Below are 27348 nucleotides of genomic sequence, written 5' to 3'. Positions count from 1 at the left end.
TATATATATATATATATATAGTAAGGCTCATAAATTTTTTTTTTTAGCAAACTTGACTTGTCTAAACACAAGCCCTGACTGTAATCCCATCCAACATCTTTGGGATGAACAGGCTCTCTCACCCAACATCAATGCCCGACCTCATCAATGCTCCTGTGGCTGAATGAGAAGTCTTATGGGAAGCTTTCCCAGAAGAGTGGAGGCTGTTTTAACAGCAGATTGACAGCCACGGTTTGACATGGTTTAACATACTTTTGGCCATGCAGTGTAACTCCAGCTGTCAGATAAATATATTAACATGACTGGCCAGGTTAGCTCACTTGGTGCAGCAGGCGCACATATATAGAGGTTTACTCATCGACGCAGTGGACGCAGGTTCGACTCCGACCTGCGGCCCTATGCTGCATGTCATTCCCCCTCTCTCTCTCCCCTTTCATGTCTTCATCTGTCCTGTGGAAATAAATAAAGGCCTAAAAATGCAGCAAAAACATAATTTTTATATATAATAGCGTGAAAAGTAAAATATTTCCTTCTGAAATGTAGTGGTGGAAAAGTGGAATGTATCCTAAAATTAAAATACGGACATAAAGAACCAGTACCTCAAAACTTTACTTGAATAAATGTACTTCCCACCTCTCCCGATGTGGGTAAATGTCTAAAAAAGGTAAAAGCACACGCTAGATTTCCCTCATCTGTGTGCAGAATGATCTCACTGCTGGAAGTCTTTGGGACGTGTGAGTGCAGCTCAGCCCTTCACGGTGACACCAGCTCCTGTCTGTTGCTGCAGGTCTGTCTGTAGTCTCTCTCCTTCATGTCGGCGGTGTCATCCAGCAGCCTCGCCCGGACGGGCTCGTCCACCGTCATCTCGAGGGTCACCTCTTTGAACACCTTACATACAGACACCTGCAACCGACCCGAAGACCAAGGTTAGATTCCCTTACAAAACGTTCACATTCTGGGGCCTTTTCCCACGGTGACATCGTGACCTTATTACCTCCTGGAAGTGGAGTTTCTTGAACATGGCGACGCTGACCTGGTTGTCCAGCCCAATTTTCACTTCAAACTTCTTGACCCCGAGTTTGGTGACTCCTGGTGGAAGACAAGATCACCACCATTCACATACTACTATTCACAAACGGTGACCAGTTTACTCCCCCGTGCTGACTGTAGTCTGAAGTGAAACATGAATAAATGATAGGGCATTGCAGCAGCTGTCTGCCATAAATGATTTTAAACCCAGAAAAAAAAAAAAAACAATATTTCCCACTTGAAACTAAATCAAAGCGACTGTGTGTAGAATTTTTATTTGATTGTATAATCTTTCAAATTATTATGAAAAATGTACGTTTTTTTTTAGCTGAAACAACACAGCTCTGGTGGAAGTGGTGCAGTTTGTGTTGTTTTCTGTCATTGTTCTTGGCCCTGTCTCATTATTTTTATACAATCACCGTTTCTTTGGGAAGATGTTGTTTTGCCTTAACCAAGTCAGTAGCAAGTGACCAAATAGAGAATTGGGCAGCAATTCAAACAGGTCTGGAACCTGACGAGGGGTCGCCAAAGTCAGTCAGCTCTAATTAACGTTCGCCCCATTAACAAGCCTTAAGATTTCTTCTGATATGATGTCATCTTATAAGGTGCTCACCGTAGCTCATCATCATGCGTGTAACCTCTTTCCCAATGCCTTTGCCTCTGTGACTGGGCTCTGTAAAAACAAAAAAACTTCATGAATATCAGTAGTACTGTAGTGTCAAAATAGAAAGATAAATGCAGGAAATTAGTAATATGTTAAAAAAAAAACACAGGTAGATTGTACATGTTTGATAAGCCTTTGCTTTCTGATAACACATGGGCGTCACCTGCTACCATGACCTCCAACTCAGCCAGGGATGGGTCTGTGGGGTCAGTCAGGAAGATGTTGACATCTCCCACCATACATTGCTCCTCTTTTACACTGGTGTCCGCCCATCGCTGCTTGTCCAAGATGATGAACGTGCACTCTGGAAAGACAAAATTATAAGGAAAATAGTAAGGAAACTGCTTTTCCATAAATGTAAAAGTTTGAAATATGTTATATAGATAATTAGTGGTGTGAATCTTCACTGGTGTCACAAGTCGATTACGATTATCTTGTCAACGATTAGAATCGATATGCAGATGCATCACCTCCTCAATATCATTATATATTGCTACACACGGCTTTCATCAACAAATCCAAGCAGTCAGATACAAATGAACTAGTGATAGGCCGATTTTATTGGTTGGCCGATGTATCGGGACAATCTTTGCGTTGTTACGCTGCTGCAGAGGCAGTTCTGTGTTGCTGGAGACGCTGGAGTTCATGTGCTGATCATGCGCTGCCCCTCCACCACTAGCACCGTGGCACTCTTAAATTACAAATCAAGCACTTTATTTGAATGGCTACTTTTCAGGTTTATTGTTTTCTTAAATTATTCAAATGTGTTGACAAAGGTCATTCTGTGATGACCTGATTATACCTGTCTCATAATATGTCTGCAAGCAATGCATCATCAAGGCTGTGTTGTAGATGTTGATGAAAGCCTTTTACCGTTTCACAGTTAACCATATGCAGTGCACCCATCTATATAATGCACATTGCACACATAATTTGGGTGGTATGAATGTAAGATGATTGCAGAAGTGACAGTGATCTGTGTTTTTCTTTATTATTTTTAACCTTTGTGTTGTCTTCCATTGGACCATGCAACTGTTGTCCTCCCGGGTCAAACCTGAAAATCAACATGTTTTCTGATGGCGCTTTTTTCTCCTAAAAAGGGTCTAAAATTGCCTCCAGTAAATACTCATAGAACAGTAATCTTGAGCTGCACATTTTCAACACACAAACATCTGATTTGACCCTTTCACAGTTCACCATATGCAGTGCACCCGTTCATATTGTGCAGATTGCACACATCATTTGTGTGATATGAATGTAAGATGATTGCAGAAGTGACATTGATCTGTGTTTTTGTTTATTATTTTTAAAGAAATGGCAGAGCAGATTCCGACAAAAAAATCCAGTGTGGCGGGGTTTACATTTTTATGACGTACACTGTGAAGAAAATCGGCAGCCCGTAGCGGTCATCGGCTAAGGCTGATGGGAAAAAATCCATACAAAATATTGGTATCTGCACTAAAAAAAAATCCATAACTGTCGATCCCAAATATGAACGTCCCTTTTTATTGTATCCGCCCTTTAAAAAGACACTTCCTTAACGTAGCCGAGTCTGAACACAGCAGACATCAAACAAAAGGCAAAAACAAAAAAAGCAGGGACCGGAAACAACAAGTGACGTCATTAGGCACTGACCGATGATGGTCTGTCACTGCATCGATGCAGAATCCAGGTCTGCATCGCGATGTATCTTTGTAATGATTAACTTCAACGCCCCTATTGAGGATATACTGTATGATTGCATAGTTTAAACCTTGAGAGCAGCCTATATCTGGGCTGATCTGCAAATATTAAGACAACTCTTTAGAGCATTTATGATAAGTGAAAGTGTTATTTGTGTGCACATTACTGTCATCATCTTCCCTCCAGCTCTTCTGCATGTCGTATTCCTGTTCCAGTGTCAGTGGCTCTGAAGCAGTCAGCTGCTGCAGCTCAGGAGACTTCATCCACTCATGATACCTGATATCAAAGACACGAAAAAGGACCGAGGTTGGTTTTTAAATCACTGAAAATATTTTCCCAGATGAGTAGGCCGTATTACACCAGAACAAACCGTCGCGTCCTAAAGATCTTTAAGAAACCTGTTTCAGATTTGTAAAAACATTTTTTTAACGGGCGATTTCTTAGTTTGAAGGTCTATAATAAACTATTTAATCAATTTAACAAATATAAAATAAAATTACTGTAACACTATATGTAGTAACCAGATCGGATAACCTCACTCTGTTAACAAGAAGACAATGAACAAATGACAGGAATAAGCATGAAGGAGAATTAAAGAGACAAACCGAATTCATTGATATTAACAGACAGAGATGCGCTCGTGCCTATAACGGCCGCGGCATTACCTGGGCACGTGCTCTGCATTGTAAGGAACCAACACGGCGTTGTGCCCCTCCAGTAAAGTGTTCTCATTTATCCTCATGGTGTTAAATCCAGACACAAACCACCGATGTGGCTAATAATAAATTTAAATCGGCCTCACGTCCATTTCTATTTCACCCCTACTTCCGCTTTGTCTCTCGGTGGTTCAAACTGCGGCTGCGCTCACTGACATACAGGCAGTGGGCGCCACCTGTTGGACAACATCAAACAGTACTGAAGAAGCCGGGGGGGGGGGGGGGGGGGGGGGGGGTCAGGTCAGATATTATGCCACCATTAAAAATGATTCATTGAAAATCGGTTGAGAAGTAGAAGTATTGAGATATTTTACTCAAGTAAATACAAAATAGTTATAACACACTATAAGAACATACACCATTACACATTTTAATTTTATTGTGTTTCTTTTTCTCAATGTCATATAGTTATGTGCATGGTTCATTAAATTCTTGATTGAAATCATCATTCCTGATTCAGTTCCTTTTTTGCAAATGTTGATTTTATTACGTCAAACATTGGTATATATTCATTGTTTTGTGTGTGTGTGTGTGTGTGTGTGTGTGTGTGTGTGTGTGTGTGTGTGTTAAGTGGCCCGGCCCAGCCCGTGCCACAGTTCGACCGGCTCCTGTGGTGTGTTAACCATGTCCATCCAGTGCTGCAGCTGCGGGCCCCTGGCATACATGAAGGGACCCAACACCAGCACTCCTAGCAGGGCTGGAGGCTCTGGGACAGCAATAAAGACAGACCCAAGCCAAGGTGAGTACAAAATTGATCTAATACTGAAGTTCATGTTAGCAGGACATAAAATAACATGCATATTAAGTTGACTTTTTCACCTGAGCGGACGTCGTTTGGCTGCTGCAGCTCAAATCTCAGCCAGGCTTCGTCCAGGTGCTGCAAGCGCAGTTTAAACGTCATCCTGTGGTCGAAATAGGGGTCCTTTTCACATTTCCCCACAAAGCTGCGTTTAATCTTCACCACCTGAGAGTGTATCCGTAAGCTCACCTGTACGCACACACCTGGGAAACACACAAACTCTATGCTGTATTACTAATACTTCAGACGTAGGTAGACCTACCTCATATTTTCATTCCTTGAAGGCATCAGCTGAACAATGCTTACATGGACACACATCCACAAATCCACCGTTTACCTGAAAGACTCACCTGCGTCTGTGAGCAGCTGTAGGCCGCGGGCCCTCAGGACACCCACAGAGAGGCGCTGTAGACACGGACTGTACATGAGAGATATCTGCACGTCACCCAGCTCTGAACACTGACAGAGATTACAATAATTATTAGCTTTCATGGCCAATTTCGTGCAGATGTCTACGGTGTTTCTGTTTGCACCTGTCAGTGGTGGAAGAAGTATTTAGATCCTTTTTACAGTGTAGTATTGTTACATTAACAGAAGTAATTCTGTTAATGTAACAATACTACACTGTAAAAATTATCCACTTCAAGTCCGGCATTCAAAACCATGTTAAAGCAAAGTAGTAAGTAAAGTAAAGTAAGTATCATAAACATTATGTATTTAAAGTAAGATCACTCATTGTGAAGTAAAATGTTCCCCATCAGTGTTTTACTATTGTATTCGATGATTCTGGATTAATATTTCTGATGCATTAATGTGTATGTTGCATTTTACTGCTCTAGATGTTTAAGGTTGTGATCATTTTAACTCCTTTATTTACTGGTGGGTAGTTTAATCTAAAGCAATGCATCATATTGTAATCTAAAAAGTAAATAAAGCTGTCAAATGTGTGCTCAAGTACAGTACTTGAGGAAATGCTCTTAGTTACATTCCACCAGTGGTACCTGTGTGTCGTCCTCTGTCTCCAGGTCCCTCCAGAGCACCCTGCCGGCCTGACCGAGCTCCCCCTCCAGAGGGAACAGCACCCTGCCCACCGCGTGGCGTTTGCCGTCTTGCTCCACACTCAGCGCACACACACTCAGGGTGCTCTGAGGCACACACACACCTGACACCTGCAGAAGGAAACAGGAAGTATGTGAGATACAAATTGTTCTTTTGTCTCTAAAGGTCGCATCGTTTTTCATTGTCCTTGCCTGGAAAACAAAGCAGTCGCAGAACTCGGGGTCGGGCCCCGTGCCCCGGGCCTTGGCCTGGCGGGGCCGCCGGTCGTCAGGGAGCAGCCGGAGCTCCACCAGCATGATGTTGCCATGAAAACGGGGAGGGAGGTTGCCAAGGCGGAGCAAGGAGACCATGAGCTGCTCGCAGCTGTGTCGGTACTCCACAGAGAAGCAGAGACGGGTGGCCATGCCGGGAGGAGGTGCCACCACCTCGTTCAGAGGAGGAACCGAGTAGAGACCGGCCATCACCGTCCCCACTGGGAACAATCCTGATGGAGACAGTAACAACAATATAGAAAGTAGATCACATTAGTTAGTACATGTATTACATGTATCTTAAATTAAGTTTTAAATTACTTACATTTTACTCAAAAATACTATAACCATCTACACATGCTGTCAAATAAAGGCAGTAATGACCTACTCCTTACTGTGAGTGACCCACGATGGGCTAGTATGTCCCTCTGGGCCTCCATCTTCATCTTCATCTCCTCCTCTTCTTCTTCTTTCTCCTCTCCATTTTTTAGGTCACCATGGTTTTGTGCCTTAAAGCGAGGGGGCAAGGTAAAAGGGATCTCACAGGGCCTTCCACACAGACAGAGACAAATGTTATTCATTGTGGCTATTTGCAGCTTTTTTCAATATCAACTTAACTGTGATATTTCTCTTCAAGACTACAAGTCCAGTAAACCCTAATGCTTCCAATTAATGGATGATGTTCTTCAGGAAAGAGACTTTTTCTTAGAAGTAGCAAGATTTTTCCAATACTTTTGTCATTGCTTCAGTCCATCTTGTTTAAAAACAACTGCTGGTTTTGTTTGCCTTAAAGAAATCCAACAAGATGTAAGATATGGGATGTGAGATGAAACTCAACTCTCTCGTCCTTCTACATTGTCTTCCCCTTTTTCTTCTCAATCTTCATGTTAAGTCTGAAATGTGATATAAAAGCTTGCTTTGCCTTTGTGGGCCAGAACTTTGAAGCACTAATGTGTTGGGTGGTTTAGGGGTTTAAGTTGCTGACCATGTATTTGCAACATATCCAGTTTGAGTCCAGCTGGGGACCTTTTTTGGCATTTCAAACCTCGTCCCATCTCATTCCTGTTGGCTCTTAACTTCACACTATCTAATAAAAAAGGCAAAAAAACATAGCTCAATGGTATCAACGAGATCAGTATAACTTTAGTACTGTTCCACAAAATGTAATAAATTCACCTTTGAACAAAAGAATGACTAAACAGTAAAAGCAAACCACTATGTAGGACTCTGTGCATGCTTTTTTACTAACGTGGTGCAGGAGCCCTGAGACACCGGGAGCACTGGGTCAGAGCATGCTGGTACTGAAGGCACTGTGGAGAGCAGCTCCTCGTATTGACTCCGACCCCTCTTCTTCCTCCTCCACAGATAGTAAACCGTCAGACACAGCAGCAGCAGCAGGAGAGCCACGGACAGACCGACAGCCAATGGTAAAACCTGGTCTAGTAAAACAAGCACATTTACAAGGGTAATAAATCCAAAGGTACCGATGTATGGGTCTAATTCAGTTTACAGCTTACCTGCCATGATTATTCGTTAGCTCGGTAGCTGAAGCTACCTTTTAGCATGAGTTATTAATGTGAGTCTCTTGTTGTTGGCCTGTTTAGCTGTGACATGTGTACTGGATGTGACCCTGGGAAGCAGAGAAAGTATGCCACAGCTGGCTGATTCTCACCATGTCATGCTGTTATCTGACAGCAACACTTTAAAAGGAACAGACCACTGATTTAGGAGCCCATTTACAAATGACATATACTTTACACTAAAGCCAGCCATTTGCAAACTATGCTGTTTTCTGATTTATAGTAAAGGAGCTAAAATTAGCAAAACACTTATGTAGTAGTCCTGTAGATTTTTGTCACTTCACTTAATTTTATGTTTAACCACACTAGCGGCATTGGCTCAGTCTTTTGGTGCACTTTTTAGGTCCAATCTGAAATATCTGAAAAACTATGTGAAGAATAGCCATGACATTTGTTACAGACATCCACGGTACCAAGAGGATGATTCCTACTGACTTTGATCATCCTCTGACTTTTCCTCTTGCGCGTTCATGAGGTTAACATTTATGGTTTTTAGAGAACTGTCTCAAAAACTGGTGGATGGATTGCCATGGAATTTACAGCAGCACCTATGTAACTAAATACTATACATGTAATATAGCTGATGCTACCACTAATCTGATTTTAACCATGAATGTATTAAGAGAAGGATTTTAACTCGGAATCATGTTCAATGTTCATTAGCCGCCACCCCCCACAGACTGTTCAGAGATTGGACAGCAGCTAACGAGATGACAGTTAATCCTCAGAGCTAAAAGGTAGAGTAATGGCCCTCTCTCTTTTACACACGCATATGTACAAAATCACACAACATAGAAATCCTAATATTCAATCTGATGTCAACTTCACATGAGGTTTAGGTGTGAGAGAAGAGTTAGGGAAGAAGATCAAGCTGAAGACAAGTCACTTCTTAAGGCTCGAGAGAGGCTGGAAACACGGACGGTTTTCCTAAGAAGTGAGGGAGAAAGAGAGCGAGGAATGAGGGGAGGAAGGAGAGACGCCATTTAGTGCTACCTACTCTTTGCCAGGGAAGAGTGCAAAACAGGACACAAGGTGAACTGCACGGTAAGTTGTACTTTTTTCTTTTATCTGACATTACACTGTAGTTCAAAACATTACTCTAAGTTTGGGACTGAGGTGGATTTGGTTTTGCAGTTATTTTTTATACAAATATGGATTCACCTTTTTATGATACTAATTCAGACAGAGCAGCATTGTTTTTCAATAAGTGAAGGACTGAAGAACTGTAATCAGATTTTTGAAAGCATTAATAAAAAGAAGAAGAAAATTAGGCACAACATGGTATTGGAAGAAAAGTTCTTATAACCTCTAAAACATCCAATCTGGCTGTCTCTGTCTACTTTTTGTCTAAATAATTAAATAATCTGCATTGTGTAATCTCATTAGGCTAATCTGGTGTGTGTGTGTGTGTGTGTGTGTGTGTGTGTGTGTGTGTGTGTGTGTGTGTGTGTGTGTGTGTGTGTGTGTGTGTGTGTGTGTGTGTGTGTGTGTGTGTGTGTGTGTGTGTGTGTGCGTGCGTGTGTGTGTACTGGCTTGAAGTGTGTTGTAAAGTCAGAAAGAAAAAGAAAGAAGCTTATTTGCTTTCTGATACCAATCTCATATCTGTTCATTAAATTCAAGTAAAAAAGAAGGTTCGAGCAGGCAGGCAACATACAGACTGGAAACAAACGGGAACAGCAAACCTGGCTCATTCCAAATGTAACAAAATTCACTTTAAAGCTCACTAACTAATATGTTTTATTTTCTTTGTTTAATCCACTAAGCTAAACTAACTGCATGCAATTTCAAATTAATATGCAGCAATTTAGAGTGGTTTTGATCCTCTCATCCAACTCTCCAAGAATAAACATATTTGGTGAACTAGTGGAGCATTTAGCAGCTAAAGAGCAAGCTATTTTTCTTTGTTGCTAACAAAATCTGTTCGGTTTGAGAAGAAAATGTTGTTTTTTTTCGCAGGTTGTTGCTGTTGCTATGGCGAGGCCCGGGCGCCCTGCGTCTGAGAGCTACCAGCCAGTCGGTTGTTCAGTCAGTCAGTCAGCCTCTTACTCCAGTGAAGCTAGGGCTATGGGGCCAGAGGATGGGGATGATCATGCACCCATTTTTTCCCAATCTAAGAGCTCCATGGATGTGGTCATGGCGTCGGGGCCGCCGCACAAGCGGGACCCGGCCTGGACCAGAATGGACCTGAGACGCAGCTCAAGCACCAACACACACGCTGAGCAGAACTCGGTGACGCTGCAGCAGCTGCACCCTCGCATGTGGCAACACATCAACTCCACCACGAGCAACCAGCACGTAGACGTGCACAGCCCTCCTGCCCTCGGCGAGCGCTGGATCACCAACATGAATCGCTGGAGCGAGTGTAGCGGCAGTACACACAGCCGGAGCAGCACTCCAGATACAGTTGTATGGAAAGGTGGGACCTCACGCCCCTCGAGTCTAACCCAGGAAACCCTGTCTCCCTTGTCTCCCCTGTCCAAACCAACCTCTCCACCAACCACGCCCTCTCCCTGCATCACCCCCCTACAGACAACTTTACCACATGAAGATCTTTTAACTTCTTCTTCTTCTTCAACACTGAGCACACATCAGCAGGAAGACTCACTTGCTTCCTCACCCACACCCACACCCTCTCCACTGCGATCACCTCTGCAAGCACACACCTCCTCACCTTTGCCATCCAACTCTTTCAATCTGCCCCAGCCCACCAGCACGGAGGATGAGGGCTTCCTGGAGAACAACTCACTTTCTTTTACATTCCCATCCCCGCTCCCATCGTCTAATAGCTTAGCAGAAGAAAGTGTGTCATCAGATCCTGGCTGCCTTGTCAATGACGTGAAAGAAGAGCTGCACAGTCCTGGAGGCCAACAATTATCAGAGGGAGGAGTAGTGAGAAGCCCAGTGCAAATGTTAAGCTACCTGGCGCCAAATTCTCCAGCAGATGGACAGGAAAGTGGAGCCTCCGTTTGCCATCTTGAGTTGCCTTGGCAGTCTGGGCAAAGCTGTCCGACAGGCAGGGGTTGGAGGTCACCCTTGGTTTCTTCCTTGAGCGACTCGCTTTTGGGCTGCTGCCACACAAAGGCTCAGGTGTTCAGGGAGGAAGGTACAATGACTTCACAGCTGGAGCTGGTAGACGCAGCAGTGCAGACCATCTCTCCCATTGGCTCCTTGTGGGGCCTCAGGACGAACAACTCCAACATGGGCTCCCACTCCCTCTTGGGCTCGCCGCCTGGATCAAGGCTGAACCTGAAGTCCTCAGTGGGGTCCAACTCCAATCTGGTGTCCCCGTCCTCCAGCATGTTCCCAGTGAGCAGCGGAGAGGAGGAAGTGGAAGAAGAGGAGAGGCAAGGAGACAAACTGACGTTGGACGTTAACTCTCCCTCCACGCACGATCTTGAGAGGAGAAGGTCGTGTTTGAAGAATCAGGGGGAGGAGAGGGATGCTATGGGGAGGAGGGGCAGCATGAAGCAGGTGCAGTGGGATGAAAACGGGATGACATGGGATGTTCACGGAGCATCTGTGGACCCGGAGGTGCTGAGCACAGCCATTCAGAAACATCTGGAGCACCAGAACAGCCCTGGGACTCCGAAACGTACCTCCAAAAAGAAGAAAGCACCAAAGCCTCCTCTTATATCGAATGTGGTAAAGGCCATGACCCTAGAACGTCATCCTCCTGTGATGATAATAACCTCGACTTGTACGGTGGAGCGCGAGATTGAGGGCCCACCAGAAGCAGAGAGCAGGAGGGAGGTGGAGGAGAAAGGAGAAGAAGGAGGCAAAAAGGAGGAAACGATAGAAGTTGCTCGTAGAATAAGCAGAGCAGAGGGAGCTAATTTAAAAGAAGAGGATGAGGTGTACGGACAGGAAGGCACCAGCCTTTCTAAGTCGCCCTTGCATGGTAGTGGACACATCCGCAAGAAGAGTGTGATCAGGTCACTGAGGAGGCCTGGGTGGTGTGGAAGCTCCAGAAAGGCAGTTGACTGATCTTGGAGACTATATGGGCTATTGATTATCCATAGCTCAATTTGCACAAAAGCACCATTAATGAACTCATTGACTTTAGGAGCCTGTTTTTGTTTTCATGTGGTTTTATCCTGCTGTTTCTTTTTGTCATTTGGTAAAATGTGGAGATGCAATGTTAGAAAATGTTTTCCTTCCACTGGATCGCTTAATTTGCCCTGATGGGACATGCTGCATACAGGCTTCCCTAACTTGTTGGTTGTAAGGGCTATCTATTTTTTTTATTTACAGTTAATATTCTCCAACAAGAAAAAGGGCAGTAACAGATTAATGTTAAAGATGCAATTACATAATCATCATTTCTATCAAGACCATATACATATTTACTTGTTTATTTATTTTTTATGTCATTTTAAACAGCAACAACACACCTACATTCTTGCAGTTTAATTATGGGTGGATGTATTTCTAGTGAGGTCTTCATGAAAGTCAAGGGTTACCTATAAATCATTAAATCAACCACCAGGTAATGCATTTGTCCATGTAGATGTTCAATAAAACCAAATTTGGTCTTTGTATCTTTGTTGCTCTAAAAATCTTTTTTGTATTTAGATGGCAGATTATAATCAAGTACAGTTTTGATCAGTTCGTTATCGGACGATAATACATTGCACATCTACTTCACAACATTTCAGAGGGAAAACATTTTAATACACAACAGATTCAAAGTTACTTGTTACTTTGCTTGAGTACGATATAAATACAAAAACTGTGTATAAAATATAATGCACTGTTACCAAGCAGTATGTAAATTAGATACTGTTACCTAATTTACATACTGCTTGGTAACAGTATAATTATGTAAAATTATATTTTCCTCCACCTCAGCTAACATCAGTAAAATGCTGTTTACACATTATCTACAGTACATAATATTCATTAAAAGATAATCTTCAAAATTAACTTAATTTAACTTGTGACACTATGAGTATGACAAGCTTGCAATAATTCTGTACTTTTACTTAAGTGAAAATATATTTCTCCCATTACATCTACTGTATGTGTACTTTTTTTTTTTTTTTTTTTTTAGACTTTGTCATGAATCTTTGAGTCTGAGTTGACTTTTTTTTTTTTAGACACAGGAAAAAAAGCCCAGCCAAGATGTCTGAACATAACAGTTGACAAATGAGGGAAGTGCTCTGGAAGCATGTGTCAGGTTTATTCTCAAATAGTCACACAGATAATAACACAGGGTGTGACTCAGCTCAATCATGTTGTTTGAACATGAACACAAACTCAAAAGCCCAATAAACTCTGCCTCCCTCTCTTTCCACACTCGCTCAACTCATTCACTGTGGAAAAGGTACACAAAGTTGAGTTGTATGTAAACTTGGTGAACCACAGTGGTGAGGTTTGACCACTCAGGCGCTGCCATTCAGATGAGCAGGCACATTCTCTTTCATTCACAATAGAAAAAAGATCAACTCGCTAGCGGCTTCCACTGCAGTTACTGTTGTCATAATTCCACAGAGGTGTGTAGAGCAGGCATTTATTTACTCTTATTTTTTGGTCTTAAATGCTAAATCCATCCAAATTACATGAATCGGTGTGTTTTTATCCACTGACCTACCATCTAGCCATGCAGACAGTTTTTGTTGAATTTGTCCAGGCTTTAAGGTCAAATCAGTGCAGCTGTCACTCTAAATTATTGTTATTATTATTATTCAACTTTATTGAAATCTATATATTATTAACTGTCTTTCTGTATTGTAATTCCTTGTAAATGTATAGCCAACATATGTCATAAGCTAATATCAGCCTAACTGATTTATCTCAAACAGCCACTTAATTTCTGTTCATTCCTGTGTCATTTGACTCCTCTTACTCCCAGTTCAGATTGAGAAGTATAAATATCAAAACGAGCCATCTTTCGGCAGGTAAACACACAGTGACAACATTGTTTCTACAGAGTAATGTTTACACAGGATGAGCTATGGTGGAGATGTGGGATATCAGAGATAAAGGGCATGTCCGGGTCACTGTGTCACTGCTGTTAGTCATGTGGCATGATGTGATGTTTGTTTGCGTACAGTGCTGTATTGCCTTTGTCCTGTGTGCATGTCGGTGTAATGTGAGCATACTATATGCATGTGAAAGTGCTGATGGGACTCCCCGAAATCTCATTTTCTCAGCGGCAGTGGAAACTTTAGCTGTACAGTAGAACGATCCAGCGCTTGGCCTTTGTAGTGACACAGCCCATTGTACCTACTGTTGTGTGTGTGCGCGAGTGTGTGCGTGTACCTGTGTGCGTACATCTGCGTGCACTTGCTGCCTGATATAAATAGAGTGGGATGTGTGCCTGCCTGTGATTCTGTGATAGACGATGGCTGTACCAGGACCTCCTCTGCTCCTCTTTCTGTCCCTGCTGCTGCCGTTGCTGTTAAGCAAGGCATCTCTGCCAGCAGCAGCATACACACTCACCCCCGGACGACAGCCACAGCACAAGCTCCTCCACCTGGGTGAGGGCAAACACACAGAGAAACACACACACATCTGTTAAAACATCCTAAAAAAAGTTTTTGATTTGAATGCCTGCTCTCTGTTTTTTGGGACCTTATCTTGTTCTTGTATTGTTCTTCTATCTTCTTAGACTGGCCTAAGGATTGTGGTATGGCTCACTTTAAGCCCAACATGGCTGAGAGGATTGTATCTGGTAATGAGGCCAGACCTCACTCTTGGCCCTGGCAGGTCTCTCTGCAGGTACATCTGCCTTTATGTTGATTTGGTTCAGCATTGAGAGATCTTGAATTGACCACATGAAAAGTTACATACAAAACTCAAAACCAGTACACTTACTACCAGTGGTAGAATGTAACTAAGTACATTCACTTAAGTAGTGTACAATTTTGAGGTACTTGTACTTTACTTGCACTTTTCCATTTTCTGCTACTTTATACTTTTACTCCATTACTTTCTAGAGGGAATTATTGCACTTTTTACTCCACTGCATTTATCTGACCGCTGGAGAACATATGATCAGTTTAAAAAACATAACGCATTCTTAAACACTAATATCTAAAACAGTACATTAACTTAAGTGGATAAAATAAGGCCAACTTTGACCACATTCAAATTGCTGCTTACATGAATGCATCAATAATAATATTCCAATAACATATATGGAATTTATATAACTAAGTAATTTGCATAAGGAATATGCAAACTTATTTTAAGTACATTTGGATGCTAATACTTCTTTACGTTGCCTGAGTAGGAGAATGCAGGACATTTACATGTAATGGAGTATTTTTACACTGGTATTACTACTTTTACTTGAGCAAAAGATCTAAATAGTTCTTCCACCACATCTTACCTCCAGCCAAATTTGTATCCCTTCTTGGGCTGGCACGAGGGTGCCACTACAGATTATTTCTCGATCTGTTTATGTGTTTTTTTCAATCTTTTAGTGTATAAAACGTCTTTAAATTTATTGTTCGTCTGACCAATTGTTTAACATCACCAAACCATCAAGTATGCCAACTGTAAAGTAATGTAAAACCAAGAAAATTAGTAGATTCTAGAATTTTAGGATTAGGAACCAGTGGACGTTTGTCCAATTCTCAAATTTATTGTCAGTTAATTTTATGTCAGTCGCTTATGGTTTAATTGACTAATCATTTGGGCATATTACCATTTCCTATACTTAAACTCTTAACAATTGTAAGTCTTTTATAAACAATAGGTGTAATTACATTAGTAGCTCTAGTATGTCAGTTTTCAGCCTTATCTTGGTTTTGATCATATTCAGAATCATGTTTACATGCAACATGAGAGACCTTCGTTATTATTCATGTCACTGTATACATGATCACAACAGTATCCAGGTTTCTGAATAATCTGTCGGTACAGCTGTGTCTTGATTTCTCACCATATCAGCCACAATGTTCTGCACCAACAAAGAAACCAAAAATAGCTTTGTAGTGTATTTATATGACAACATGTACTATAGGACTAGTACTATAGGACTAATGAAAGAAAATGTGTCCTGCTTTTGGAGAGGCTGAGTAATTGCACAGGTCGGAAATTACATTTTTGTACTAAATCCAGCTAATTTGCAGTGACTGATTAACATTCCTTAATTGATGATCTATTAAGTGTGAGCAACAGGAATTTATGAAACATCCTGCATTAAGTCATCATGAGTTATACAGCAGTTAAGCATTAGTTAAGTGTATGATTTGTACCATTTCTATGAAATGTTAAATAATCTCATATCACTGAGGGGGCTGTCTGGCTGTTTCTGGTAGGTTCGTCCCAGGGGAAGTAAACATTACATTCATGTCTGTGGAGGAACTCTCATCCACAAGAACTGGATCCTTACTGCTGCTCACTGCTTCCAAAAGTAAGAAACCATTAACACAGAAAAAAAAGGTAGCAGATTTAGTTGTAGTTTGAGGTTTGACTACGTGTGTGTGACATAAGAAACAAAGAGAACCCCAGAGGCCTTGCTTTAACTGTTTATTGGCGTTTTAGGGGTAAAGCTGAGGATGCTGGGAGTTGGAGGATCGTCCTAGGGAAGCACCAGCTGAAGCGCTCAGAGACGGCAGAGAGAATTTTTCCTGTGAAGAGAATCTATCGGCACGAGAACTTCCGTTACCCGACTCACAGCGAGCTGGACTACGACATTGCCCTAGTGAAGGCTGCCACAGATATCGTCCCTTCAAACTTCATCCGCTACGCCTGTCTGCCACGCAAGCAGACTAGCCTCAATCCGGGACACTACTGCTGGGTCACAGGCTGGGGAGACACCCGGGGTGAGTAGAGGAGAGGGGATGTAAATGATAAGGGAAAAGCTCTGAAAGAAGTCATTAGGTCCACTGATTAACTTTTCTCAACCCGCTAGTTGCGCTATAGGAAAAGTCAGGGAATCAATAGAATTCATCCTCTGGGGATGAATTCTATTGATTCCCTTGTAGAGATATTTCAGTCTGAACCAACGTGATGGACTTTAAAAAAAATCAAAATGTAGTTTAAATTTAATTTATCCTTTAACACATTTCAGGTGGGAAGGAGAATGTGTCTCTGGCAGAAGCCCTGAATCAAGCCCGCCTGCCCATCATTGACTTCAAGACCTGCAGGCAGAAGAAATTCTGGGGTGATCGTGTCCGAGACTCCATGATCTGTGCCGGGTTCAGGGACACTGAGGGCCCACCTGCTGCATGTCAGGTAGAACTAATATTTACATCTAAATGTTGAAGTGAGAATGAACAAAAACATGAAAACCAAAGATCGCATCTCCTTACCACCGATCGGTCTCCTCCTTCCTCCCCCAGGGTGACTCTGGTGGTCCTCTGCTGTGCCAGCAGGGGCAGGATCGCTGGGAAGTGCACGGCGTGGTGAGCTTTGGCCCGATTGGCTGCACCGTGGAGAATAAACCCAGCGTTTTCACCCGCACCGCGGCGTACATCCACTGGATTGAGGCAACACGCATCAGGGACTTCTTCCTGCACTAAGCGGGCCGCCTGACAGCAAACATACGCTCTGCTCTGTTTCATGTCAACACACAACTACAATCTGTTTTAACTAAAAGTCTCAATGCAACAGTTCATTCAACAAAAAGTAAATACATGTTCTGAATGTTAAATTGGTCTCTTATAAGTCCTTTTTTTAAGTCTACATTATGCACTGCTCTGATTTTAAACAGCAGAAAGTTGAGGCAGAGCACTGGATAATATACACTAAGCATAACATCTTACATCCAGTCTACATTTGAGGAATACAATTTGTTAAAAGCAAAAATCTTTGTAAAAATTTCCCATTTCCTTTAATATAGTATTTAATACAGCGGGTTTGATGGAGACACAAACAGCTTTACAGTGATTCTTGCACATTAAAACAGAGACCGCTGCTTATAAGTTTCAATAAATACAGAGCAGAACCATTAGGCTTAGTTCTGCGTTTGTAGATCATAGATCATGTAGATCTCTTTGCTCTTCTATTACAAAAGTCTTTTAGTCCAGAATCATGACATGAATCCACTGCCGTTCATCTGGTGAACCACACACACAACATATGTCACATGTCATGTTACACATTGGCTCTTTTAACCCAAATATAATGGGTTTACTGATTTCAGGATAAGCATCAATGAAGACTAACAAGCCTCCCATAAACAATATAACAAATGAAACACCTCTATAAAACATCCTCACAGAGTATTGTCATTACTGATTAGATCAGTGACAGGAACACCTCAGAGGATAAAAACAAATGAAGAGAGGGGTGTTGTAGGACGGTCTACATCTGGGCTCCCTGTGGAATTTAGTCCAATCTCCTGTGGCCGTGTCAGGCTGTGTCCTGGGGAGTTATTTGGCCCTAATGTAGAAGCAGATGTGTGTGGGAGAGGGTTAGTATAGCCTTGAGGAGGAGGATGAGGAGCCGGTGAGGTGGTCCCAGTTGTTGTAAAGAGCGTAGGCACCAGACAAGGCTAAACCAGCCAGACCTCCTCGGGCTACACCCTTTAGGCCGCCTGCAAACACACAGTCGTGGCAGAATAAGTGACAATAGCTGTGTGTGAACATAAAATCAACTGAAACGTCAGGAAATGATTCTCATTCTAATTTGCCCAAAGTGCCAGATGGTTAGGGCTCCACAGATTCACTTCAGGAAGTGTAATTTATTAGCTCTCAAAAAAATTGGTGCATTACAATATTGATTTCAATATTTATTGTAGAGCCCTTTGAACGTCACAACATGCCTGCAGAGTATTTAAATTAGAGCACGGCCGATATATCAACCGATATTAGGCATTCTCCAAACTGTCGTATCGGCCGATAAATGAATATTTAAATAATAAAATAAAAACGGACTAAACACCCTTCAAACATGTTGTGAGTGTTGCTGTTTGTCCACCAGAGGGCACATTACAATGTGTTTGTTGTGTTTTTGTTCACAGGACTTTAGGATTCATAACTGAAGTTTGTATTTTTATACGTTTTATTTATCAGAACTTTGATACATTTTGATGTTCCTCTGTTTTGTTGTGACAATAAAAACAAAGTTTATTGTTAAACTGCATAATCATATTATTTAATGAGGACTCACAGATAACCACAAATAACTAATTTTAGGGAAATCTGATTATGTTTTGTTACGCATTTTTGGATTATTGTTAAAAAATTTTAAATCACCAAATATTTGTATCGATACCGGCCTTAAAAATCTTTTATCGGTCCGGCTCTAATTTAAATTGGATACAATAGATTAAAATATAGAGGTGTTGAAAGTAGCACTGCCAAAAAGGTCTATCACTAATTTCAGCTTCTTAAATATGAGCATTTGCTGCTTTTCTGTTTTATAGGGTTGTAAAATGAATACCTTTGGAAAGTGGACTGTTGGTCAAAAAAAAAGAAGACTTAATTTATGGCTCTGGCAAGTTGTAAGGGGCATCAATTTAATAGATTAATCAAATAAAATAATATAACCCCCAGCTTAATACATAATGACAGTAATAATTTGTTGCAGCTTAATAGTACTCAACATTTTGCATGCTTTGGTTGTTCCGTTACATTAAAGCCATCACTCATTTAGATGAGAACTTGTGAAACCAGTCAATAATGTTACACATAAATGTAGAAGCAGAAAAGACACTTACTGGCTGATTTGAAAAACATTCCCGTTAGCGTGCCAGCAGCCATTGTGTTGATGTCATCTTCTGCTCCTCTGGCCTTCTCTATTGCTACACCAAAAACACTATATAACAAGGCTGCAAGGGCAAAGAAAAATAAACAGTTTTACATGAGGTGGCAACAAAAAACACATCTGTTTTACACTAGGTTAAGTTTTTCAAAAGAGGGAAACTTGAAAAGCAATATATCCAACATTTAAAAAAACCCTAAAAGCAGTAGCCTTACGTTGTCATACTCCAATTCTAGTCAGAATATAAATACGATACTGTGCCATTGGGCTGTGATTATGGGTCGTGTTACAACCAAACAAGGAAAAAAATGCCTCTGCACTCAACTGGATAGACCTACAACCAATCAGCGCAATCGAGTATGTGACGTAAGTTGAGCACCGCATAGTTGTCCCTGGCTTCCCTCTTGTGTCTCTTAAGTTTATAGCTAGGCTACATAGCTAGTTCTCTTAATACATCCATGGTATAACGTGGCAAAATGAAATACTTACATTATTATCACCAGGAGGTGAAACTGAGTACCACCACACATAAGGCTGATTGTGTTCAAAAGGAGCACTAACGCCACAGTTCTTATGTTCAAACTCAAAGCCAAGACAGGACTCAAGTACTACAGCCCTGGTTACCGTTCCCTTAAACATCCATGCTAGCTACCGCTGATGTTAGCTACTAGCCAATAGCCCTGGCATTTGTGCAATAGAACACATGGTGAATTACAGCCATTACCTATATCCATTATTACAGCTAGAGGACCTCGGGAGAACAGTCATATGCCTGCGGGTCTGCTCCATGGATGTATTAAGAGAACGAATTCAACACACACGCTCTTTGGTGACATGATAGATCACGTTACTGTTGATCATCTGTCCATCATCGTATAAAGCCCTCCCTGACAATTTGATTGGTGCCAACACCTCTTGTTCGAGCATAGTTGCTCCACAACGGATCAAGTCCAGACTAAACTTCCCGACCTCAAATGTTGTGGGCGGAACTAAATTTAATTGACATCCAGGTTATAAAAGCAGACTAATATTATACATTTAAATAAGTAAGGTTCTCTTATATATTATCATTCATGGTCATTTGTTTTATTTTTTGACTTCCATTACAATGGTCTTACCTACTGAGCCTAAAGAGTTGGCCCATGAAGCACCCTGTCTGGTCACCATGTTGAGAATCCTGGAGAGAGAAAGCAAGAGGACGGGCCATGTAATCCAGATATAACATTAGGGGTAATATTACTGGTGAACAGAACTCTGTCTCCATACTCACTGCACATTACGAGGTTTGGACCATCCCATGTCTCTAGTCTCCTTCAGGCTCACCCTGAGACCGTTTACAGCTCCAAGCGCTGCTCCTGAAGTAAAAAAAAAAAAGGCAGAAAAGCTGGGTGAGGCTTTAGGAAAACCAATGAAAACATTCAGCTATTTCAATGGTGTACTGTATATCCCAGGTACACTACACGCCAAAACAACCAAACTTGATTGACAACTATGAGCCATATTCTACTGCTTTAACATCTCCACTGTTCTAGAGAAGGCTTTCCAAAATATCTTTAGAACATGGCTGCAGGGATTTGCTCCTATTGAGCTAGAAGATCACCAGTGAGGTTGGCCTCTGATGTTGGGTAAGAAATCCTGGCTAGCAGTGGGCGCCAAAATTCATCCCAAGGATTATTATGGACCTGACTTTGTGCATGGTGGCATTGTGAAATTGAAAAAGTAAAGGGCCCTCCCGAAACCCCATTGTTGTTTAAGTACCATCCTCTTGATTAAATTAAGGTTACCAAGCTCAAAACTTGGAAGACAGCCACAGAGCAGTACAAAAAACTAAGTGAAAAGCAGTATCCACATACTTCTGACACACACATAGTATAGTACTATTTTTACTCTTCACATTTATAGAAAACAATTTTTTTTCCTATTGAACAGAATGAATAATGTTTTGGTACAATCTGAGGAAGTTGTGTGACACTATTATAATAACATTAATAACAATACATTTTATTCATGTGCGCCTTTCAAGTCGCCCAAGGACAAACCCAGATAAAACAGTCAATGCATAATGAAAGATAGCAGTGGGAGGAAAGATGATGTTAAAGGAGGTGCTAACTATCGCTTACCAGTCATGCAGGATCCTCCAATGGTAAAGAAAGCCAGTTCAAACCTCCCTCTTGTTTTATTGGCACCTGTGGGTAAAATGAACTCATCTGTGTCCTGAAACACAAGACCAACAGCTGTTACAGTGAGAAAAATACACAAAACAAATCAGCGAAATCAGCTAAAATGCTAATTTAGCTCAAGCTTAACGTTACCTGAATCAGGTAACGAGGGTCGACATTGAGGTAAGGGGACAGAGGACTCATTCCAGTCACTGAAATGACATTACAACAGAAATATTAGCTCACTTTAAACATAATTCAACATATATATTGAGAAAGTTGTATTTACAAGACATTTAAAGGTCATGAAGCTGACTAATAATACAGCTGCTATGGCTGTTAGTTACCTGGCTAAAGCTAATCAAAGCTAGCTAGCTAGCGTTATGGTAAAATGACATGGCGCTTACAGGGAACACCGGCGAGCTCTGTGTTGGAGTATTCAGGTGCACCGCCTCCAAAGAGACCCCCGATACCTCCTTTCATTCCTCCAGATCCTTGTGAGTTGTCCATGGCTGTAAAAGATCCGAGGGGTCAAAAACTGGAGCTAGCAGGGAGCTACTAGCCAAACCGATCTGGCTAACGAAAGCAAGGCTAGCTATGTCGCAATACTAAAACTCCCAACACAAACGATGGGCTGCTGGTTTCACCGACACCAACAGAAGCTGTCCGGTTGATGTGTATTTTGAACCCTATTTGCGCGTTACCAGTGAAAACATAAGGTTTTTGTTATAAACTCGCTACTTAGCTAGCTAGGTTTCTTATCAAACCCCTGACCTCCAGCAGCACGCTCTGCCGTAAAGCGACTACACTGACGCGAAGCTGTCGTTGCGTCATCAAACCCGACCATTAAAGGTAGAAAAAAAAAACAACAGCTAGGATAATACTGTCCTAACTCAACATCAATTTCAACTCGTGATTCCTGTAACATACATAATTTAGACGTGATAAGTAAAGGAACAAAATTGCCAGTGGTATTTTAATTTCCCTTTTTGTCATAGCCTATCGTCACCAATGAACAGCATTCACAAATCCTTGATCTATGTCCAAGTAGAGGCGCATATAATACAACAAATAATACATAGAACAAAATACATAAATATTAGAGGGCCATGAATAAATAAATGACATAAAAATATAAGTGGTCTTCAGTTTACGAAAAGGTCACTTCAGCCCGTCTGTCTTACAGATATTACCAGTTCTTCTGCAATATTTAAGTACATATATACATTTTGGAGACTTTCAGTATAACCAAAAACAGACTTTTCTACAATCCTTCTTTTGCTTTCAATAATTTTTGGAATGACAAGAAAATGGCAAAAAAAGGAAAATACATTGTTGAAACAGAATTTTAAACTCGATAGATATGCATGGATATCTTTTATTATTAAATTGTTTCTTTAGCATTGGGCATTTCAAGGTAAGAAAAAACATTTTTGGTGCAGTAACTAACAATTTTGTTTTCATTATTCATTACTTTGCCTATAAAATGTCAGAATGTTGTGAAAAAGGCCCATCAAATTTTTTTTTTAAATTGTTTTCTGAAAAATAGTTCAAAATTGAAAAACATCATTAACCACAATGACAGTTTTATTAAGTCTCTCCCTTGTTTTCTGTCATCTCTCTTCTATCCCTAATAAAGGCACAAAATGGCTTCAAAAAATAAACACAGAAAATACTCACATATAAGAAGCCGTTTCTGCATTAATTTGCTGTCAACCAATTGTCTCAGCTCTCACATACAGTTTGTTGCTGCTCACTTGTTGGATTTATTGTAAATCTCGTCTGAAAAAGTTCCTCCCACACTACACAGGGAGGCGGCAGAGAGCTGATGGTAACTACAGACCTGCCATACAGGGGTCAAACCTGTGGATTCTGTGCTCCTCTGTCCTCACTATAATAGGCCTGATTTAATTGTCTGATTTGGTTAAATTTGTACTCAGTTATGACAGATACAAGTTGGATTTGTTAGACTATTGGCAACCCTTGACGTAGTGAGGCAGAGCTGAGTTAAATAAACATGACACGGTTTCTCACATTTCAAACCTACAGAATATACTCACCCATGATGCAACAGGAAGACAAGAACACGCGCACATGCACACATACGTGCACATTTATGCCTGGCCATCTGCTGCCAGTCAAAGGCACTGAAGGAATTCAGGGTGTTAAATTTCACAAATAACAGAGCATCTTATTTGGATGCTGCCATTGTATGTGAGTATTCAGACGGGGCCAAGTGGAGCGATGAAGTTTGCCATTGTCGCCCAGTGTGGGTGTTTTCAGACTCTCTGGCATGATCTGTGAGTTAGTGTTGTCTGTGTTACTGCCCAGTGTGCCCACTGTCTTTCCCACAATGCTCCATTCAGCCTTGGGCCTCTCTCCCCCTCTCTCTCTCTCTCCCCCTCTCTCCTCACTCACTCCCTCTCTCTCTCTCTCTCTCTCCCCCTCTCTCTCTCTCTCTCCCCCCTCTCTCTCTCTCTCTCTCTCACTCTCTCTCTCTCTCTCTGCTTAAACTCTCTCAGACTAAGCTGCCACCCATTTTGTGCCTCTGGCTAATCATCATCATAATCCTCATCACCATCACCATCATCATCTTCGAACTACAAACCAAATTTTCAGTTGTGGGATGAAATATCTGTGATGTCATCTTGGTTATCTTTTTCAGCCTTGTTTTCATCCTTCATTTCCTCTCTTCCTCTTTCTCTCACTCTCTCTCTCTCTTTTTCTTTCTTTCTGTCTCTCTGAGCTCCCAAACACAAAAGACAGAGAGGCCACGACAGGACCCCAGTGTATGCTGGTTGTCAAGGAGACAAGGAGACAGTGTTGGGTCTTTAAACTGCCTCAGAGGGGTGTGTGGAGTTAGGGGGAGTTGGCCTTATTTACATGGGAAGAGGACAAGGGAGAGAGAAGGGTTTGAAATACAACTTTTGAGCAGCTTATAGGACTCCTGTTATTCAGCTAAAAATCATTCGGTAGCTCGGTCATCAAATATTTACCAAGCGTAGAGAATCTGGAGCTGGTCATTATGTGGAGAATGCTGTGCATACATAGTAATGTAAATCAACCCCCCCCCCCCCCACACACACACACACACACACACACACACACACAACCCCACTTTGATTGTAAGCACTGGGAACTCTGGGCCCCAGTGTTGGCAATGGCGTAGAACTGACTACGCCAGAATACATTACCAGATGCTTGAAGAGTTGTTCGTACCAGACTAGGAGAAGAAAGAAAAGCACAGAACTTGAGAGAAAACAGGAAAAACAGAGACAAGAGTACACACCCATCCAAACACACACATGCACCCCCACCCATTTACACATCCACATAGTCTCTCTTGTGCTTTTTTCGATCTTGCTATCTCCACTCGGCTTCTTCCTGTCCAGAGGATTGTCAGCAGCAGTCACATTATGTCTTTTCTCTCTCAGTGATCAGGGGGGTTGGGGTTGGCGTCCGCAGAGCAGGCTCAACTCCAAGCCTGAAGTTCAATATCACCCCTCCACAATGAAAGCAGGAAGGGCAGGGAGAGGACGAATGAGCCACCCACTGCTGCATTCACCACAGAAAATCCTCCATGTGATTTTCTCCTTTTTTTCTGCGTGTGAAACCTTAAATGCGTAGTTTGAAGGGAACTTCAGTGTCAAAGGCTCAAATTTCCAAGGATTTCTTTTAACCCTCTTTATGTTTTCATTTTAGTAAGTCAAAAAGAGCCAAATTAGAACAAATGTAGCTACCATGACACAATATTAGCAGTGGGTTTTCAGAGACTTCAGGGACAGACTGTGATCCCGGGTAATATTCACTCTGCAGATGTTTGAGGGCGAGCTTGCACAATCAATTTCCCTTTAACTCCCCGGCCATCTAGTCCTCCAAACCTGAACCCTCCCCTTCTTTTTTCTGTTATACATGTGCATGCCTTTGAGAAACCATGGTGAGCTGGGTGTGTTTTGTTCCCTCTTAATACACGGATCAATGTGTGTAATATCTACTTAAATAGCAGGAGTAGATAGGGTAGAAGAGAAAGAGCACAGAAAAGGAGAAGTGGGAAAAACATGTTGTGGCCTTTTTGTTGCATTTGCCTGAAGTATCTGCTGGGTTTCTTTTCCTCCTTCAGTATCTAAAAGGAGTGTTTGGTGATTAGTATGCAGAAAGGAAGCTGATTTGCATAATTAAGAGCTACAGAGAAAAAGCAACAAAGTTTGTTAGTTTTACAACTATGAGTTTAATAGTGTACAAAGAGTTATTCCTGCTCATTTTAAAAGTTAAAAGTTCAACACATATCTTTCTTTTCATGTTTTTAGACACACATGTACTTTTTTAAAGGAATCCAAAGCAGAGACAGATACCATTAAAGTGGTTAATAATCACAGAAGTGGTAACCGTTAGTAACCTACACTTGAAGAGTAGATTAATGTTGTACTACACTGTTAATTGTCACACTCATAGTATACAAAAGGCACAACAGGCAAGCAATGTCGATCTCAAGTTAATACAGAGGACATCAGACTCCAGTTTATCAGGACATTGATTCCTAATGACACATGAAGGATAGTTATACTCATAAAATCACTCTCCGTAATAAGGCATAATGTTCTTATCTGAAAAGGTCATTTAATGTTATTTTCACGTACAAAATAGAATATAAAAATACATTATAAACTTGTTACAGATGTTACGGCTCTATGATTTTTTTCTTTTTTTTATGTCAAGGCATCCGTTGGTTTGTGTGTATATGTGTGTGTAACTGTACCACGCCTTCTGAAAAAGCGGATACACATGCAGAAATATAGATATGGACGACTTCATCTCCAACAAAAACAATCAAACAAACAAAAAGATAAAATATATCACTATTCTCTCGAGGTATCCGAACCTCACACATAAACATTTCGGACATCGTAGCTGCTGCTTTAATACTGCATTGCACTTCCAATTCAAATGAGCCACTTCTTTGTTTTGTTTTTTGGCACTAAAATCTGAATTGAGAAGAGTTATGGATGTAAAGTAGATGATGACAATGAATCTGCATAAACCCCAAAGGATATATTTTCACGCTAGGCACAAACCCACGTTGTAGTTGTAAAAGATTTAGGTGTAACATTGTTCCATCGCTCTCAAATAAATAAAGGCACTGTTGTTCAAGCTCATACAATACTGTAGTGTGAAAAAGGCAAAGGCATCGTTGTGTAAGTCCTCTCCATTTAGACAAAAGAAGTGCAACCTTCCCTCTGTGTCTGTGCATCTGAACGTTACAGACATTTCTTGGTAATTGACATTTATACTGCATATATTGACTCAGTATTGGGATTCTTTAGAAAAAGATACTTGGCATTTTAGATTCCAGTTTGTTATTTTTCCTCACTGAGCACCTGTTGCTTTACGATGAAAAAGGTTCTCCACTGGCATTTTACTTCACTTGCCGACATCTTTCTTTTTAGTTTTCCTTGTCTTAAATGTGTAAAGGAGAAAGAAAGCTCTCATTCTTTAAACAAAAATAAACAAAAAAGTGACATTTTGAGCACATCATTAGTGTTACATTTCAAGGGAAAGCGTGTTAATATACGAATAGTCTATATATCCTTGGTGTTCCACTTCCAGGATGGCTGCCCTGGCACCGGAAAATACACCGGATTTCACTCATTTAGGCCAGATATCCGTTGCCTTGGGTTTCCTTTGTGTTGGCGTTTCAAACTCCGGTCGATTCATGAGGACTATGGTTAACCTTTTCTCAGATCTCTGCAGGG

The 27348-nt window shown here is 41.3% G+C and overlaps 5 protein-coding genes and 2 long non-coding RNA genes across 9 annotated transcripts; 3 read left to right on the top strand and 4 right to left on the bottom strand.

Annotated features, from left to right (window-relative positions):
- Positions 1-45: 45 nt before the first annotated feature.
- Positions 46-4267, bottom strand: nat9 (N-acetyltransferase 9). The gene is made up of 6 exons (XM_032503239.1): positions 4042-4267; positions 3543-3652; positions 1857-1997; positions 1643-1702; positions 995-1089; positions 46-903 (listed from the first exon to the last, which is right to left on the bottom strand). Exons 1-6 carry the CDS (start codon positions 4116-4118, stop codon positions 754-756), a joined length of 633 nt encoding a protein of 210 aa, XP_032359130.1. The 5' UTR covers positions 4119-4267; the 3' UTR covers positions 46-753.
- On the top strand, positions 3441-6159 carry LOC116671772 (uncharacterized). Its single transcript, XR_004327354.1, has 3 exons — positions 3441-3682; positions 4664-4831; positions 5917-6159. It is a non-coding gene; the product is annotated as an uncharacterized LOC116671772 (long non-coding RNA).
- On the bottom strand, positions 4546-7834 carry syt15 (synaptotagmin XV). Of its 3 annotated transcripts, XM_032503202.1 has the most exons (8): positions 7719-7834; positions 7451-7640; positions 6590-6750; positions 6142-6434; positions 5893-6060; positions 5242-5350; positions 4912-5094; positions 4546-4798 (listed from the first exon to the last, which is right to left on the bottom strand). In XM_032503202.1, the coding sequence occupies exons 1-8, from the start codon at positions 7723-7725 to the stop codon at positions 4659-4661; spliced, it is 1251 nt and encodes a 416-aa protein (XP_032359093.1). In that variant the 5' UTR covers positions 7726-7834; the 3' UTR covers positions 4546-4658. The 3 variants fall into 3 exon arrangements, with proteins under 3 accessions (XP_032359093.1, XP_032359092.1, XP_032359094.1); XM_032503201.1 differs by having other exon boundaries at positions 5893-6434; XM_032503203.1 differs by lacking the exon at positions 4546-4798 and having other exon boundaries at positions 4911-4994; positions 5081-5094; positions 5893-6434.
- Positions 7835-8487: 653 nt separating this feature from the next.
- LOC116671727 (mucin-5AC) lies at positions 8488-12319 on the top strand. The gene is made up of 2 exons (XM_032503163.1): positions 8488-8825; positions 9738-12319. Exon 2 carries the CDS (start codon positions 9753-9755, stop codon positions 11763-11765), a length of 2013 nt encoding a protein of 670 aa, XP_032359054.1. The 5' UTR covers positions 8488-8825; positions 9738-9752; the 3' UTR covers positions 11766-12319.
- Positions 12320-14012: 1693 nt separating this feature from the next.
- Positions 14013-18268, top strand: zgc:112285 (elastase-1). Its single transcript, XM_032503222.1, has 6 exons — positions 14013-14260; positions 14392-14501; positions 16049-16143; positions 16275-16555; positions 16804-16967; positions 17075-18268. The coding sequence occupies exons 1-6, from the start codon at positions 14125-14127 to the stop codon at positions 17252-17254; spliced, it is 966 nt and encodes a 321-aa protein (XP_032359113.1). The 5' UTR covers positions 14013-14124; the 3' UTR covers positions 17255-18268.
- Positions 17560-22424, bottom strand: timm23a (translocase of inner mitochondrial membrane 23 homolog a (yeast)). Its single transcript, XM_032503238.1, has 7 exons — positions 22006-22424; positions 21752-21810; positions 21560-21653; positions 20710-20794; positions 20558-20616; positions 19396-19506; positions 17560-18270 (listed from the first exon to the last, which is right to left on the bottom strand). Exons 1-7 carry the CDS (start codon positions 22106-22108, stop codon positions 18149-18151), a joined length of 633 nt encoding a protein of 210 aa, XP_032359129.1. The 5' UTR covers positions 22109-22424; the 3' UTR covers positions 17560-18148.
- Positions 22425-25917: 3493 nt separating this feature from the next.
- LOC116671771 (uncharacterized) lies at positions 25918-27180 on the bottom strand. Its single transcript, XR_004327353.1, has 2 exons — positions 27105-27180; positions 25918-27047 (listed from the first exon to the last, which is right to left on the bottom strand). It is a non-coding gene; the product is annotated as an uncharacterized LOC116671771 (long non-coding RNA).
- Positions 27181-27348: the final 168 nt, after the last annotated feature.

This window comes from Etheostoma spectabile, chromosome 21 (assembly GCF_008692095.1).
Source record: "Etheostoma spectabile isolate EspeVRDwgs_2016 chromosome 21, UIUC_Espe_1.0, whole genome shotgun sequence".
Classification (NCBI taxonomy): Eukaryota; Metazoa; Chordata; class Actinopteri; order Perciformes; family Percidae; genus Etheostoma; species Etheostoma spectabile.
This window is presented reverse-complemented; position numbering and strand designations above follow the sequence as displayed.

Coding starts and splice junctions, on each gene's coding strand:
- nat9 (XM_032503239.1), bottom strand. CDS start 4,118: ATGAGGATAAATGAGAACACTTTACTGGAGGGGCACAACGCCGTGTTG. Junction 1,703..1,856: donor GTTGGAGGTCATGGTAGCAG/GTGACGCCCATG, acceptor TTGTTTTTACAG/AGCCCAGTCACAGAGGCAAA. Junction 904..994: donor AGAAACTCCACTTCCAGGAG/GTAATAAGGTCA, acceptor GGTCGGTTGCAG/GTGTCTGTATGTAAGGTGTT.
- syt15 (XM_032503201.1), bottom strand. Junction 5,351..5,892: donor AGACAGAGGACGACACACAG/GTACCACTGGTG, acceptor AATCTCTGTCAG/TGTTCAGAGCTGGGTGACGT. Junction 5,095..5,241: donor ACAGCTGCTCACAGACGCAG/GTGAGTCTTTCA, acceptor TGTGTTTCCCAG/GTGTGTGCGTACAGGTGAGC.
- LOC116671727 (XM_032503163.1), top strand. CDS start 9,753: ATGGCGAGGCCCGGGCGCCCTGCGTCTGAGAGCTACCAGCCAGTCGGT.
- zgc:112285 (XM_032503222.1), top strand. CDS start 14,125: ATGGCTGTACCAGGACCTCCTCTGCTCCTCTTTCTGTCCCTGCTGCTG. Junction 14,502..16,048: donor CCTGGCAGGTCTCTCTGCAG/GTACATCTGCCT, acceptor TGTTTCTGGTAG/GTTCGTCCCAGGGGAAGTAA. Junction 16,968..17,074: donor GCCCACCTGCTGCATGTCAG/GTAGAACTAATA, acceptor TTCCTCCCCCAG/GGTGACTCTGGTGGTCCTCT.
- timm23a (XM_032503238.1), bottom strand. CDS start 22,108: ATGGACAACTCACAAGGATCTGGAGGAATGAAAGGAGGTATCGGGGGT. Junction 21,811..22,005: donor AGAGCTCGCCGGTGTTCCCT/GTAAGCGCCATG, acceptor ATGTCATTTCAG/TGACTGGAATGAGTCCTCTG. Junction 20,795..21,559: donor TGGAGGATCCTGCATGACTG/GTAAGCGATAGT, acceptor TTTTTACTTCAG/GAGCAGCGCTTGGAGCTGTA.